The 17,473-nt window shown below is 46.8% G+C and overlaps 1 protein-coding gene across 1 annotated transcript; it reads right to left on the reverse strand.

Moving 5' to 3' along the window:
- Window positions 1–353: 353 nt before the first annotated feature.
- On the reverse strand, window positions 354–15,362 carry tbc1d10ab (TBC1 domain family, member 10Ab). Its single transcript, XM_077020445.1, has 9 exons — window positions 14,374–15,362; window positions 10,737–10,836; window positions 10,370–10,477; window positions 9,207–9,313; window positions 8,659–8,773; window positions 8,409–8,474; window positions 5,035–5,224; window positions 4,495–4,649; window positions 354–3,648 (listed from the first exon to the last, which is right to left on the reverse strand). The coding sequence occupies exons 1-9, from the start codon at window positions 14,568–14,570 to the stop codon at window positions 3,217–3,219; spliced, it is 1,470 nt and encodes a 489-aa protein (XP_076876560.1). The 5' UTR covers window positions 14,571–15,362; the 3' UTR covers window positions 354–3,216.
- Between the last annotated feature and the right edge of the window lie 2,111 nt (window positions 15,363–17,473).

Genomic DNA, 17,473 nt, shown 5'->3' on the forward strand with positions numbered 1-17,473 from the left:
GTGAAAGATAGAGGGTTACATCCGATTAGAGTGCAGGGGGGAGTCTGAGAAATGCCAGGGAGACAGAGAAAGCAGAAAGCCAAGAAGGAGAGATGGAGAGGAGGAGAGAAAAGAGGAGAGGAGAGCGGCAGCTCCGTTCACATGCAAATCTCAGCGGGGAGCTGAAAGAGGGAGAGGGGAACAGGTGTCCCCGCGCGGGCGGGGGAGGTCGGCCCACACAGATCACTCTTTCACCTCCTGGATCCATCTCTCTCAACCTCCTCCCTCTTTCCTGTGAGCCTGGCCAGCTCTCTAACGACAGCAGACACAACCTGACAGCACGCCCGTTAAAGACCACGCCGCTCACACACGTCTAAAAGTATCAAATTTAATCCTGGGGGGAAAATGATTTTTCCCCTTTTCAGAAACATTGTTTGCATACATAGGAATGTTATGTTGCGGTTAGAACGATGTGTAAATACAGAAGGAAAACATAAAAGTTCAATATCTGCACTCATTCCAGACCACAGTGGCACTGCCCTGAACCACACAAACAACCTTCTGTAATACGGACATAAGAGGTCTGGCACAAAGACTCAGAGTTGAACTTGTCCCATCATGAAATGTTGGAGGCCAATAAAATGATCTTCAAAATCTCTCCCAAATAACGCCAGTATGCTTTCAGTAACTGAGGGAGGGGGTCTGAGGGAGGGAGTATGAGGGGGTCTGAAGGAGGGGGTCTGAGGGAGGGAGTCTAAGGAAGGGAGTCTGAGGGAGGGAGTCTGAGGGAGGGGGTCTGAGGGAGGGGGTCTGAGGGAGGGCGTATGAGGGGGTCTGAGGGAGGAGGTCTGAGGGAAGGAGTCTAAGGAAGGGAGTCTGAGGGAGAGAGTCTGAGGGAGGGAGTCTGAGGGAGGGGGTCTGAGGGAGGGGGTCTGAGGGAGGGGGTCTGAGGAAGGGGGTATATGAAGGAGGGGGTATCTGAGGGAGGGAGTCTGAGGGAGGGAGTCTGAGGGAGGGGGTCTGAGGAAGGGGGTCTGAGGAAGGGGGTATATGAAGGAGGGGGTATCTGAGAGAGGGAGTCTGAGGGAGGGGGTCTGAGGAAGGGGGTATATGAAGGAGGGGGTATCTGAGGGAGGGAGTCTGAGGGAGGGAGTCTGAGGGAAGGGGTCTGAGGAAGGGGGTATATGAAGGAGGGGGTATCTGAGGGAGGGAGTCTGAGGGAGGGAGTCTGAGGAAGGGGGTATATGAAGGAGGGGGTATCTGAGGGAGGGAGTCTGAGGGAGGGGGTCTGAGGAAGGGGGTATATGAAGGAGGGGGTATCTGAGGGAGGGAGTCTGAGGGAGGGGGTCTGAGGAATGGGTGGCACTAGCTTCACATGCAGACGATTCACAGCTCTGACTGAGCACCTGCTCTTATGGAGTGGTTCTGGGGTTTCTGGGATTAAATGCTTTGCCTGGCAAGGGGCAAAATCCTTAGCCATGCAGCTGTATGTCTCCAGAACCAGAAAAGCTTAGCTTAAAGCTTCTGGTGGTTGACAGCAGCACGGAGACACGGCATCTCCACACCCGTATGAGAATGGAACGCTTTCTCATGATAATATAAAGAGACTTGTCTACCTACGTCTCAAAGACGTTTAAAAAAGGAGAAAAAGAGCTTCAACTTCAACTGTGTTTTTGCCATGCCATTCACAATAAAATACATTTATGAAAAGAAAAATATTTTATCTTTAGCAACAAAGGATAATTTAGCTTTGCATGCAACAAACATATAGCGTCAGTAAATTAAGAGTTTAAAGCATTAAAGCAAATGTGCAAACATTGTGCAGGTAATAACAGTGCTGATCTATTAAAAGACTGCAGACACACCAAATGGATCTGAAAACAAAACAAAAACACTGCAACAAACGAGCAAAAACACATGGGGACTGCCTGCTATGCCAGATCAGCACTTGAGATTAGCTTGTCTATATTTGAGAGATCCTTAATTTTTCAACACAGCAAACAAGATTGTCTTAACCCACAGGGGCAAACACATTTCAGTCAAAAGCCAGAAATATTCCCAAGATCAGTGCCCACGAATCCTAAATGGTTCTGGTGTGACTGGAGTGAATCAGGGCCACTGGTTTACAGGTCTGACTGACTCGAGTGAATCAGGTTCACTGTTGGAATTTACTTTGACATCCTTTATTTTTCTTAAGTCTTGGCATTCACTTCTAGCCTAAATTAAATGCTATTAAATAATAATAAAAAAGTTTAACATTTCCTTGAAACTTAAATATGACTGGTGTCTCCACCGAGCCCCAAACACCTGACCAGTGGTGACCTCCTTACTGTCTTGGCACAAAGCTGCTTATGGTTCGATATTCTTCTATGGCTGTTATTCTGATTTTACTGGGATTGTTTGTGCCTCTTGCTACTCTCTAATAATTGCTATAGTAGTTGTACTTAATCACACAGATTAATTTAGGGAGGGAACTGTAAACAAAAACAGCAGCAATCTTTGGTCTAAGAGCTATGAAACACTGCCCCCTGTGGGTTATGGAGGCCACAAAACACTTTGCTATTAAAAGTGCCCTTCAATTCAGCCGATGGGTTGCAGGAACAGCCCGACTCTGCCCCCTAGGGAGTTATTTTGCTTCGTGGTCTTATCATCAAGCTGTGATATTTCAGAGACTTCCAGCTGAGCCGCCTAAACCCGAGATGGACAGTTTATAAAATAAAAGTCCTCCACAGGATTTTGTTCCCAGCGGGAAGAATTGATAAGTGAAATAAATATTTAAAATTTAAATCCTGGCAGGGCTAATCAGACCTTCTGAACTTAAGTTCACGAGAGTGTCTCTGTTTAAGCTTCTCCGTCATAGAGGTAACCACTAATAAAGTTGGTTCATATATATAAAATAAAATCATATATTTCTTCATTAAATGAAAAGACAGGAGAGAGCTACAAACAAAAAAGCCACCCCTTACCAAATGATTGCTCCCATGGCATTCTGGGAGCTGCAGTCCAGTCAAAGTGAATGAGGTCACCTGAGAGTAGGACGTTGGAGATGTTGGCAGCAACACTGTGGTGAATTGAGGGCCTCTTCACACACAGTCAGTAAACATTCATGGGCCAGAATGATGGCAGGAGCACCTGATGTGCACTCACGCTCCCCAAGGATGTGCCCCTATGTTCTCCATTGTGGCTTCATCTGCTCCTCCTTCTCTCCCTCGCAATTTCCTCCCAACATCTCCTTGATTAAAGGTATGTGTCATGTTCTGCACTACTCAGACTCTGATTGGACCCCTGATGGAGCGTGTCCCTCTGCATTGGCTGCAGTTGGTCGATAAATGTGTCACAATGCGTCGACGGGTTTGCATTGGCCGTCTGAGGAGGGGAGGCGGAGACTTTCCCCCCTTTTTTCTCCTCGACGGGCCTTTTGCCGATCTTGGTCCCGCCCGAGTCACGCGGCTGGGCGGGGCTGTTGGAGGAGGTGGGCGGGTCCATCACGATGGTCGGCTTCTGCTGCAGGTCTTGGTGGCTGTGGGGCTCGGCAGCTATAATGGCGCGGGCCCCGTGCATTCTGGGAGGGGATTTGCAGTGGAGCTCGCCGTGCGTCTCCTTCCAGCGGCGCAGCTGGGAGAGGTGTTCCTTCTCAATGTCCCTCTCCGACATGGGTAACTCCAACACCTGGAGGGAGAGACAGAGAGAGGGAGAGGGGGAAGGTGGAGAGAGAGTTACAAAAAACTTTATTAATTCGTTTCAATATACAAACAAAATTATGAAAAAAATAACCACCCCACCGTCACTTATCACACTTGAACATCACTGCAACCCCATATATTTTCAAAAGCAGTCAGCTAATTCATGGCACAATAAAACAAAGAATACTTTTTTTTTTTATTAAAAACAAAAGAATAAAAAATGCAACTTTAAGAGACTTTAAAAACACAAATACAGCGCTGGCCCTCACACGTGCTCCTATACACACTGCCATCTTCCGTCGCTCCGGAATGAAATGTAAGAGATGACATTTCATCTGCGTGAAACTGCACCCACTATTAAAACTATACCAGGGAGACTGCACGTAACATCAGCCTGGAACATTCCAGAAATCAGTGACAATTTGTTTCCCTCATGTCACATGAGGTGGGGGAGGAGGAAAGGTTTAGTTTGTGGGGTAAAGGTCTAGTACTTTCTCTGACTAAAACCAGACGGAGAAGATGGTTAATAATTACTCTCACAAATCAGCTGGTTTCCTCATGATCAAACTGCTCTATGGGACACAATATTTTATGAGTGACTACGGTAAAAAACACTGACACTGCCATGTTCAGAAACAACAGACAGAAACACTGAGGAAAACTAGATGTTGACAGCATCTTACAAGTTTGCTCCAGCTCCACCACTGTAGAGACAAACACTGCCCACTAGATGGCGACATCGGCTTTTCCTCAGTTTGTGGCAAGCTCCTGCTTGCAACGTTCAGGTGAAGATTGCAATCAGACTAAATGTGTGTGTGTGTGTGTTTGTTACCTCTTTGATGAGGAAGGCCTCCTCCATGAAGCGTGGTTCTATTGCCCGGAGAAGCTCCATAGTCTCATACTGCCCCTGACATGCCTTCAGTTTCTCCCGGGATCCCAGCATGCATTTCAGCAGGACAAGGCCCACACGGAAAATGATTTTCACTCCTAAACACACACACACACACAGTTATCTGATGGTGTGGAACATACGGTAGTCTGTGTGTGCACTCTGAGCTGTACACGACAGAGGAGTGCATCATTCTGTACGAGTTCGGTCATGTTTTTCATCGGTGCCAGTCTGATGTGTCAGCGGGAGGTCATTGAAGGACACAGAATGTCTGTGAGAATGTATCAGTTCACCACAGGTTGAACAGAACCGAACCGACTCACGTTCCTGCGTGTGAAAGGCCCAGCGTGAGAACAGAGAACAAGAGGGACCACAAGTACTGACCACAAGTGCGTTAGTACAAACATGTTAACGTGACTGTGGAGAGAGTGTAGGTACGACAGGTTGTGTGTGTGTGTGTGTGTGAACATGCAGCAGCCCCACCCTCGCTAAAGAACATGTCCCACACGCGAAGCACAGAGGCCCAGGGCAGCGTGCGGGAGAAGGCACACATGAACCACTCCGTCATGTACAGCACCGGCTCGATCTTCTGCTTCTTCAGGTGCTGATGGGCCACAGGAGACACCCGGTTCAGCAGAGCAAAGAGAACCTCCCCGTCCAGCTGGATAGCTTCCTGCAGTTACACACACACACACACACACACACACACACACACACACACACACACACACATGAATAGACAGAAACATGAGCACACGCATATAGCCGCACAGGCAAATGCAAACACACACACAATCGTCACAGGTTTCCAAGCAGGAATGTCCAGATTCAATGAAGTAAACAATACTGAATGTTCATTGCATGACGGTGGCGTAATACAGGAATGTTTACTACAGTCCCGAAGACATCAACGCGGACGTTTGGGGCCTTAAGCCTTCGTCAGCCTGCTTCCCCGTGATTTAGGAGGAAGACCTTCCGCCAGCGGCTACACAGAGCAAACGTGATTACACACGTGCACAGCAGACGAAAGTGAAGCAGCCAAATGCATCAAACAGCAGCTGTGACACTGAACACTCGCACCAACTCAAAAACACCGCTGTGAAACACCAGGATAGTAGTGTTTTTACATACAAGCATTAAATTACATATTTATACATCTGTGAAAATGTATAGTAGTACATCCCAGTACACACTGTGGGCGAGCTGCAGGCATCAGGATCAGGGAAACTTCACACAAGACTTTGCCACATCTCCTGTGGCCTTTTAAAACATCACATCGGTCTCCACCACTTTCTCTAAATCATACTTAATTTTTGATGAAACGGCTGCGCTAACAGAGGGCACAATATTGACGACATGCTGTTTCTCCAGTGTGATGTACTCCTAACCCAGCACACAGAGCGCCACCTGCTGTTTCTCCAGTGTGATGTACTCCTAACCCAGCACACAGAGCACCACCTGCTGTTTCTCCAGTGTGATGTACTCTAACCCAGCACACAGAGCACCACCTGCTGTTTCTCCAGTGTGATGTACTCTAACCCAGCACACAGAGCACCACCTGCTGTTTCTCCAGTGTGATGTACTCTAACCCAGCACACAGAGCACCACCTGCTGTTTCTCCAGCGTGATGTACTCCTAACCCAGCACACAGAGCACCACCTGCTGTTTCTCCAGCGTGATGTACTCCTAACCCAGCACACAGAGCACCACCTGCTGTTTCTCCAGCGTGATGTACTCCTAACCCAGCACACAGAGCACCACCTGCTGTTTCTCCAGTGTGATGTACTCCTAACCCAGCACACAGAGCACCACCTGCTGTTTCTCCAACGTGATGTACTCCTAACCCAGCACACAGAGCACCACCTGCTGTTTCTCCAGTGTGATGTACTCCTAACCCAGCACACAGAGCACCACCTGCTGTTTCTCCAGTGTGATGTACTCCTAACCCAGCACACAGAGCACCACCCGCTGTTTCTCCAGTGTGATGTACTCCTAACCCAGCACACAGACCGCCACCTGCTGTTTCTCCAGTGTGATGTACTCCTAACCCAGCACAGCCCAACCATGCTGCATCACAGAGCACGGGCCACACAGGCAGCAGAGATGAGGCTGACAATGATGTCAGTGGAGGTCTTTAAGCTTCCCTAATGTATAAACACATTTACATTTGATGGCTCCCCTACATTTAAAACCTTGTAGAGTTGAGTTTTTTCTGGCTGCTGTATCTTGTTAAGACAGGCTCGTTGAAGATCAGCCTAACGAACTGAAGGTTCATTAATGGACAGCTCCACTTCCAGACATCATGAGACAGGCAGCCCTGCAGTGTGACCCTTGAACTTCAGCAAGATGCCTTTCTACATCAGCAAATTCAGCTGTATGTGTGTGTGTGTGTGTGGAGGGGGGTGTGTGTGTGTGTGTGTATGTATGTACACAGCACTGTGTTATCAATCTAAGCTAGAAAGATTTACGGCTAAATCTTGATGAATTAATCCATATTCTTGTTGTGATAACTGCATTGCAAATAAAGACAAAGAAACGAGAAAGGGACAGTGAGAGTGTAGTAACAGAGGGATAGCAGGAGTATGATATGTGTAGTAACAGGGATAGCAGGAGTATGGTGTGTGGAGTAACAGAGGGATAGCAGGAGTATGGTATGTGTAGTAACAGAGGGATAGCAGGAGTATGGTATGTGTAGTAACAGGGATAGCAGGAGTATGGTGTGTGTAGTAACAGGGATAGCAGGAGTATGGTATGTGTAGTAACGGATAGCAGGAATATGGTGTGTGTAGTAACAGAGATAGCAGGAGTATGGTGTGCATAGTAACAGGGGGACAGCAGGAGTATGGTGTGCATAGTAACGGATAGCAGGAGTAAGGTGTGTGTAGTAAAAGGGTGATAGCAGGTGTATGGTGTGTGTAGTAACAGGGGGACAGCAGGAGTATGGTGTGTGTAGTAACAGAGGGATAGCAGGAGTATGGTGTGTGTGTAGTAACAGAGGGATAGCAGGAGTATGGTGTGTGTGTAGTAACAGAGGGATAGCAGGAGTATGGTATGTGTAGTAACAGAGGGATAGCAGGAGTATGGTATGTGTAGTAACAGGGATAGCAGGAGTATGATGTGTGTAGTAACAGGGATAGCAGGAGTATGGCATGTGTAGTAACAGGGATAGCAGGAGTATGGTGTGCATAGTAACAGTGGGACAGCAGGAGTATGGTGTGCATAGTAACGGATAGCAGGAGTAAGGTGTGTGTAGTAACAGGGTGATAGCAGGTGTATGGTGTGTGTAGTAACAGGGGGACAGCAGGAGTATGGTGTGTGTAGTAACAGAGGGATAGCAGGAGTATGGTGTGTGTGTAGTAACAGAGGGATAGCAGGAGTATGGTGTGTGTAGTAACAGAGGGATAGCAGGAGTATGGTATGTGTAGTAACAGAGGGATAGCAGGAGTATGGTATGTGTAGTAACAGAGGGATAGCAGGAGTATGGTGTGTGTAGTAACAGGGATAGCAGGAGTATGGTGTGCGTAGTGACAGGGGGAAAGCAGGAGTATGGTGTGCATAGTAACAGGGATAGCAGGAGTAAGGTGTGTGTAGTAACAGGGTGATAGCAGGTGTATGGTGTGTGTAGTAACAGGGGGACAGCAGGAGTATGGTGTGTGTAGTAACAGAGGGATAGCAGGAGTATGGTGTGTGTAGTAACAGAGGGATAGCAGGAGTATGGTATGTGTAGTAACAGAGGGATAGCAGGAGTATGGTGTGTGTAGTAACAGAGGGATAGCAGGAGTATGGTGTGTGTGTAGTAACAGAGGGATAGCAGGAGTATGGTGTGTGCTGACAGTGCTGTCAGTGTGAGTTCTCACCAGGCCTGCACTGTAGTATCCAGGCAGATACTTCTCACAGATCTGCACAAGACTCCAAAATGCATCCTGACAAACAGAAAACAGATATATAAACAAATTCTGCTCTGAATACTTCTTCATGGACGTCTGTGAGTGTCACCATATTAAACACATTCTCTCGGCTGGGCGGCAGAGTGAACCGTCCCGGTGAAACTATCTGGCTGTGTGACCTCACCGAGGCTGTCGGTTGCTAAGCGCCAGGGGCACTGACCTCAGCAGGCATGTGCATGAGCAGCACTGCAGCAATGGGAGCCTGAGCCTGACAGTAGCCCTCGTCTGGTCTGTACAGGGTGTAGGACTTCAACACACGGAACAGGTCCTGCTGCCTGTACACACACACACATATTACACACACACACACACACACACACACACACACACACACACACACACACACACACACACACACACACACACACACATACACACACACACACACACACATTATACACACACACACACACACACACACACACACACACACACACACACACATTATACACACACACACACACGCGCGCGCGTGCGCACAAACACACACGGGTGCGCACAAACACACACGTCATTAAGAGTGCCCACATGGACGAGTGAGTGTATAAGGATGAGAGAGAGAGAGAGAGAGAGAGAGAGAGAGAGAGGGAGGAAGGGAGGGAGAGAGGAAGGGAGGGAGAGTGAGAGAGAGAGAGAGAGAGGGAGAGAGAGAGAGAGAGAGAGGGAGGAAGGGAGGGAGAGTGAGTGAGAGAGAGAGGGAGGACTCACCCATGGCCTCCCCGAGCCATGAACATCTCATGAAAGGGGAACTGTCTGTGAAGATCCTTCTCAATCACATCCAGCCACTTGGGGTCTCCAGGCTGTATGTCCAACTCCTGGCACAGATGGACAAACTCTGCGTTGCTTAAGGAACCAGTAAACAAAGCTTAAAGAACTCAGATGCTCATCATCCTATCAGAAAGACCACTGAAGTATGTAAAATCAAAGAAGGACCATTCGTTTAGAGTGCAAAACACATTACAAACACACACACAGACACACACTAATGTTGGTGTTAGAATGTTCTAGAACATAGCAAATGAACACAGAAAAGAAAACAAAAGAAACTAACTGGATTGGTTAATGTACAGTTACTCAGTTACAACATCAACTCGGTAGAGCAGCTGGGTTTCTAGACAGCACTGCTAACTCTGTTCATTTGGTGTGAAGCCTAAATACTAGCAAAGCTGTCTAACACGATTCTTCTGCATGAGTTTACACTCTCTACCAGAGGTCACATGATCACACATCATCACGCATTCATTTCCAGACTGCAAACCAATTACAAACCTTTCAAGTGGCATTTTGAGAAGTTTATATTTGGATATACATTTATGTTTGGGTTTATATATAGTTTAAATAGTTTTGAATTTGGTTGTGTTGTGCTTGTGTGGCCAAAAATGAAATGCAGTGTTGTCCACTGTATGAACTTTAATTAACCACAGATTAACTAACACAATCACTAACACAAAGTGATTTAAAAAGCACAATGTGCTAAAGGGTCATAGTGCAACAGAACAGCAATATGCACAGGACAGTCACATTTAAATTATGGCCATGTACGATAATAATGTTCATCAGTCTAAGGTGAGTGGTGAGACAGGCGGAGACAGGCGAAGACAGGCGGAGACATGCAGAGACATGCAGAGACAGGCGGAGACAGGCGGAGACAGGCGGAGACAGGTGGAGACAGGCAGAGACAGGCAGAGACAGGCAGAGACAGTTGAAGACATGCAGAGACAGGTGGAGACAGTTGAAGACATGCAGAGACAGGCGAAGAAAGGCGGAGACATGCAGAGACCGGCGGAGACAGGCAGAGACAGGCAGAGACAGTTGAAGACAAGCAGAGACAGGCGGAGACAGGCAGAGACAGGCGGAGACAAGCGGCCCACCTTGAACCGGGTTTGGTTCTGCTCCCTCTTAACCTTCCCTCCACACAGGTAGAGCCAGGCACGGCCTCTCAAAGACGGGGGAATCCCCTTCTGACATCGCAGCTTCACCTGGGGGGGGGCGGGGGGGCAATGAACATGCTGGTGATTTAAAAATAATCCCTAACCTGAAGACATCCACAGTAAGCTGACAGCAGAAATGCAAAGATAAAGAGTGAAGAAGAGAGGGAGAGAGAGGGGAAGAGACTCTTCAGCTACGAGCTCTGTGGTCCTTCATCTCTGCACCTCTCACCGCACGCGTTTGGTCCGCGTTTGGGTGGCAGGCGGCATGTGCGGGTCCGACTGTGCGTGTGCGGGTCCGACTGCTCACCTTCTTGTGTCTCTTGCTCATCCACTTGTCCCAGTCGTTGAGCATCTCCAGCCATTTGGCCTCCCTGTGTCTCAGCACCTCTGGGGGGATGTAAGCAGCACTGTGGGGGTAGAACACGGATAAGGGGTCTCTTCTACACACAGGCATGCACACCACCTACACACACACACACACACACACATGATGATATGAGTGTGCCGAAGACATGCTGCCCTGACATGGGCCTGCCCCTCAGCCTTCACAGAATGGGCCCTCTGCCCCTCAGTCTTCACACGGTGGGCCCTCTGTCCCTCAGTCTTCACACGGTGGGCCCTCTGCCCCACATCCTTCACACGGTGGGCCCTCTGCCCCACATCCTTCACACGGTGGGCCCTCTGCCCCTCAGCCTGCCACACGGTGGGCCCTCTGCCCCTCAGCCTTCACACGGTGGGCCCTCTGCCCCTCAGCCTGCACACTTTGGGCCCTCTGCCCCTCAGTCTTCACAGGGTGGGCCCTCTGCCCCTCAGTCTTCACAGGGTGGGCCCTCTGCCCCTCAGTCTTTACAGGGTGGGCCCTCTGCCACTCAGTCTTTACAGGGTGGGCCCTCTGCCCCTCAGTCTTCACAGGGTGGGCCCTCTGCCCCTCAGTCTTCACAGGGTGGGCCCTCTGCCCCTCAGTCTTCACAGGGTGGGCCCTCTGCCACTCAGTCTTTACAGGGTGGGCCCCAACGCAGCTCCAGTACACAATCTGTAGTCATGTTGCGAGACAGATCACTGCTGCAATTCTGGAGAAACAGAAAGCTGAAGACCTGCTAAGGTACTGAGGTGCTGTAATGCAAAACTATCGCAATACTTCAGGTATTCAGATGCTTTAGGCAAACCTCCTCAAATAAAGGGATTAAAACTACACTGACCAAAACGCAGCTCATATACCAAGGGATCTCAGCTGGGAAAGACTAAGTGCTGTGTGGTGTTTTCTAACACTCAAACATGGAGTGGAAAGGTTGTGTGGGTGATGTAGTCTCAAAGAGACTGTTTGACATGTGCAAGCTTTCCAAACTGCACTGCGAGAACGACACACGAAGCCCGTCAAAGAGGCAGCTGGTGGCTTCAGAAGGTTCGGCCCTGTCTGTGTAAGGCTGTGTAGAGGACACTCCTATACACACACACACACAAATTAAAGAGCCAGGATTATAAAGGCTATCCGATAACTGGATAGTGCAGGGTGTACAGCTGTGTGAGAGACTGACCAAACACTGCTCTGTTTGCTTTACTCCTGTTTGTGATTTAAGGTTCTTTTTATGATTAAATAGAAAAACAACCAGGCCAGGACTGACATTAAATAGGAGAGGCGCCTCGCTGGAGCTCTTCAGAGAACACACACACACACACACACACACACACACACACACACACACACACACACACACACACACACACAGAGCTGCCTCCTGCCCTCTTTCCTCCACAGACATTCCTACTGGCAGCGAGGCCCATGCTGCTAACAAAACGAAGTGACACTTGTGCTGGTCAGAGAGGCGGGCATCTCACTCACAGACCAGCTCTAGCAAACCAGGCCCATCATTTGATTTGTTTTCAGCACTGTATGCAATGCTTGGAAACCGGACACTTGGAAACTTGGATGCTGGTCTTGCTAGCACCTTGCTCTACCTGCACTAGCAGGTAAAGCCCTTTATGGGTCAGGTTGTTAATGGGTTTATCGTGATTAGCGGGGCAGCCTCACCAGCTGTCCACAGCCTGAGCTCGGGTGTGAGAAGAACAAAGGTCTTTCAAAGCTTTGTCGTAAAACCCAGCGAGCCCAAACACACAGCACCTCCTGTATCCTTCACGGCCTATCAGGATGTTGTAGTGCACCGCAGAGGTGAATTGTGGGCCCGAACCCTGTAGCCTCATCTCCATGGTAGCAGAAAACTGCTCTGGAAGAATAACAGCAAACAAACTTGCCAAAGCCCATAAGTCAGTGTCTCCATGAATGTCGATGTGTCTGAATGGACTTTGTTCCCTCTGTGGAGAAGGACAGTCGAATCTCAGGCGAACATGCAGTCTGGATCAGAGACGTCACGCCCAATATCTCCCTATTCAGAGTAAAATGTCATTTGGCCTCCACAGAAGTTCTGTTACGTGACGGCTTCCAGACTACAGACTTGCTCAAAGACCCCCTTTAAAAGAAACCACATTCCATTTTCATCTCAGCCAAACGCCTCCGCATGCACCAGGATCCTCCCGGGACCCCAGACCGAGATGGGCCGAGAAAGACAGGAGGGGCTGCACTGCTGCACGGGGTCTTTCTGTTTTCTGAGGCCCTGGGAGATAGAAGTCAACTCCAGATCACATTCAAAAGCACCAAAGTAACAGAAGAGCTTAGGTAGTTTGATATTAAACCATTTTTAACTGTCCATAAATTTAAAAATATATAGTAATAAAACATATGATCCAATCCAATCCAATCTAATCTCTATGGCATCTTATCAGATGAGCTGTGCCAGATCCTTTCTAAAATGTGAACCTTAAAGATGTCCCACAGATTTTGTGGAATTGTGCTGGAGAAATAACAGGTCCATTCACTGGAGACACAAGGAAAATTACTTTCCCTTTGGACATTTGTGCCAAATCTTAAGACTTAGAAATGTTATACCATATTTTCCTCTGTAGGTCTAACCAAACATAGCCATAAAAACAGAACTGCAATATCTGGCTACAGTGAAGAAAACCACATCACACAGAAAACACGAGGCATTCATCAACATCTGGATCCAGCAGGAAATGGGTTGGACATTCAATTAGGAAACGAAAGAACATTAAATAATTAATCACATCATAGAGGCTGGATACAAGCTGTTGCGTGCATTTTGGAAACATACTATAAAGAGTTAACGAAAATGCCAAGTTTTATTTTAAACTACTCGTTCATTCTTTAATGTATCATTTTTGGAGATTTGGGGTCAGACCTAAAATAAGGCCACTGGCCAGTGGGCGACTAGCATTTCACAGTCTGTACGAACACACCAAAACCAGGAGAGAACTGCAGCTCCAGTAAGAACTGGAGTAAGGACGTTCATGCAGTAAGAACTGGAGTAAGGACGTCCATGCAGTAAGAACTGGAGTAAGGACGTCCATGCAGTAAGAACTGGAGTAAGGACGTTCATGCAGTAAGAACTGGAGTAAGGACGTCCATGCAGTAAGAACTGGAGTAAGGACGTCCATGCAGTAAGAACTGGAGTAAGGACGTCCATGCAGTAAGAACTGGAGTAAGGACGTCCATGCAGTAAGAACTGGAGTAAGGACGTCCATGCAGTAAGAACTGGAGTAAGGACGTCCATAAGAACTGGAGTAAGGACGTCCATGCAGTAAGAACTGGAGTAAGGACGTTAATGGACAGACAGGAATGTTATAGACATCCGGTTGTTTTAATAAAGATGTTCACCGAAGCGCTTCCCAACACAAAACGGTACCACAGCCACAGCAATGTGCTTCTAAATAAACTTCTGGGATCAGATGATGCATCCCGTGATGTAGAGCCATGTAGGTATGAGGATCTAACGTTGGGGAAGGTGCAGGACAGTTAGCAGGTTGCATTAGTTGCAGGACACCCGGTCTGTCTACCCTGCAGAGCTGGACATAATGAAGCCCATACTCACGGGTCTGTAGTGTACTGCTGCGAGCCGCCAACGAATCCGTATTTATCGGTCTGTCTCTCTGGGTTGGCACAGCCGTTGGGCTCCAGGTCGGAACCAGAACTTCGTCCCTCTTGGTCGGCAAAACTCGCCGCCGTCCCCCGAAAACTCTTGGAAACTTTAGACTGCAGTCCGTTACCTTGTCGTTGGAGTTTAGCCATTGCGACTTCGTTTCAACTCAAAATGAAGCCGCGAGAAACAAGCTTCATTCAGACAACCCTGCCCACGACTGTTCACGTCCCCCCGACAGACAGACAGGCAGACAGACAGACAGACGTTAGTGCTCCTTCGTTATGTCTCTAACTGGCCTGCCTCCGTCAGACTGCTGTGGCACATCATCGCTTTATCAGCTGGACTAACTGATATTTATTCAAGTGATGTTTTAATACGTTTTTAGCTGTCTAATGTGAACGAAGGCTAATTTAGCAAACCATCTAGACAGACATTATTCTGTTTCAAGCTAAATGTGTTTAGTCAGACCCCAGAGCTGCGTAGCATAAGCAACACAAGACAAACGCTGCCCACAGCTCGCTTATCTACCTACCAACCATTAGAAATACCCGTCAAACACAAAACCTCTCTATTAGTTTGATACATTGTCAGATACAGACCAGCTAGCCAGCCTTTGCAATTCTTGCAAATTCTTTCTAAAAGAAAAAATAACTTAACTCAAGCCATTTTTGGCCAAATTGCCTAGCAAGCTAGCTAACCGGCTACCGTAGGTAACTACCTAGTTACCAAATAATTCACTGATCTAGCAGCTGTATTAAACCGAACAAGTCACCGGAGTTGTTATATGTTATCTGCTGTTATAGGAATTACAGCTCACAAAATGCTTTACCTTAACTAACATCTAGGTTACATGTCTAAATCCGTTAACCCCCACCATATACCCCCGTTAGCTGATGCGGGCTAACACCAGGATGCTAACAGGCTCGGGTCAGCTGCGGCTGGTCCAGGTTATCCGTCACCATGAACTTAAAATTATAACTTTAATATTGTAGCACTTTATCAAACAGATCTTACGAAGTGTTTTACAGAAAATAGAGGGTATACAGAAATATAATAAAGCTTATTACACCTCAGGTATTAACTAAAAAACAATCAGTAAATATAAGAATAAGTTGATATATGGATTACGATCAAACATAATCAAAAATAATTTATAATTTAAAGTTAAATGCTTTTTAAAATCACCAATATCATAATATTCTAATTCATGGCCTATCTGGAAATATAAATTGTTTCGAAATATTTTAACGAATCCATGGTATTTTATTACATCTTAAGAAAATAATTTCTTGAACTATTTTAAAGGGCTTGAAGTTGATTATTTATTTCGCCCGGTTTTTTTTTATCTTATCCAAGGTCGTAAGGATAAGGATTTGATTTGCAGTCAAATCTTTTAATGGACGTGTAATTCATAATAAAATATGTCTAAAACTTACAGATGTCTAGATTTAATGAAATATCTTTAAATACATTGTTACTCTTGTGATAGTTGCAATGAATTAAAAGTAGCACTACCAATTTCTTTGTGTGACTATTCAATGATAATAAAGGCATGTTAATCTTATAAGTAAATAGCGCCATCTACGCGACGTCTTGCCTCTTCAGTAGCGGTTGTTAAAATGGGTCGGAAAAGTTGAATATGAAAGGAGCTTGAGCTACATTACAGTTTACATAACACCGATGAGCCACACGAGGGCGCTGCGTAACAGCGATTTTATTTTAGGCAGTGCGCTGCAGTGATTTTTGGGGAGTTTAGGCACGATGATAAACAGCTTCTTGCCTTTATAAAAGTTCGTATTTGACAGATTTTTTGTAATTAAGTATAAACGTACACATTATGTCGCTACTTGATCCGTTGATGTGTGGACAAAATTTGTATTAATATTAAGCGATAACCGAAACTATAGCTTATATGGTAGCTTAGACCATACGGCATACTATAGACGTGGGGCATACTGAAGAGTTCTGACATTGCTTTTGCTCAACGCTCCCGTGATCTCGGGATTATCCTTTGAGCTGATGGACTGAGTTTGTTTTTATAACATGCTGTTATAGGTAGACACGTGACTGTATGCGATCCACAGAGTCAGACTTTAGTCTACAGCCTGAAGTAAATAAGTAAATTTTTACATTTGACACAGTTTTTGACCCAAGTGTTCCACGGAGAAACTACATATATGACAACCACAGAGGCCCAAAGGAAGCAGGTGTACTGATAAGACAGCAGGAGCTCTATCCTGCTGGTATGAGAAAGAGCAGAGAAGTTAAACCACTTTTTGAGTTTTGGCCTACAGCTGTAGATGAAGGATATGAAGGCATATGCCATATGAGCATGTACATTTCTGCAGCATTGTTGTGTCTCGATGCTGGAGTTTGCAGTTTTGTTTGTGTGTTTCATTATGTACACAGACTGTATGGCTTCAGCTGTCTGTGTCTGGGGTGGAGACTCTGACTTGTCAGTTGTATGTTTGTGAAAGGAGATGCAGGTGTTGACTCTGTACAAGAGCAACATTGAGGCTGTCCAGCACATGTTCCTGTGCTGTTAGAATCAGAAATATTCCTCTTCTGCTCTCTTCTCTCCAGCTAAGGGAAGTTTATACTCAAGAGTTGGTGATTAGCTGGTGCCACTAGGGGGAAAGCTGTCTCCCCTCCCCCCTGCATGTCTGTATCTTCCTGTTATTTATATAGATTACACTACAGTAAATCTTGGGCTGTCCCAAATTATCAATAAAGCATTAAGTAGTATTTTACATGGTGTGAGTAGGCTTTCAACATAGCCTATCAAATTCAGATGATTTACTGAACCCTCCTGAGGTGATTGTCTGTTCTAAGTTGACATTTTGGATCCAATCCCAGGATACAGCAGGTGAGAATCATTGGAGCCGAGTAACGTACTCATAGCTGTAGATAATGCCATTTACTGCCCATAGGGGGCGCTTATTAAGAGGAGTCACAAGTTTGCTTGTTGCTATGGCAGCTCTTGGACACCCAGCTGCATGCACTTGCCCCTATAGGCCTGTATATTGTGTTGGCTTTAGCAGAACCGAGAACA

This window comes from Brachyhypopomus gauderio, chromosome 10 (assembly GCF_052324685.1).
Source record: "Brachyhypopomus gauderio isolate BG-103 chromosome 10, BGAUD_0.2, whole genome shotgun sequence".
Taxonomy (NCBI): domain Eukaryota; kingdom Metazoa; phylum Chordata; class Actinopteri; order Gymnotiformes; family Hypopomidae; genus Brachyhypopomus; species Brachyhypopomus gauderio.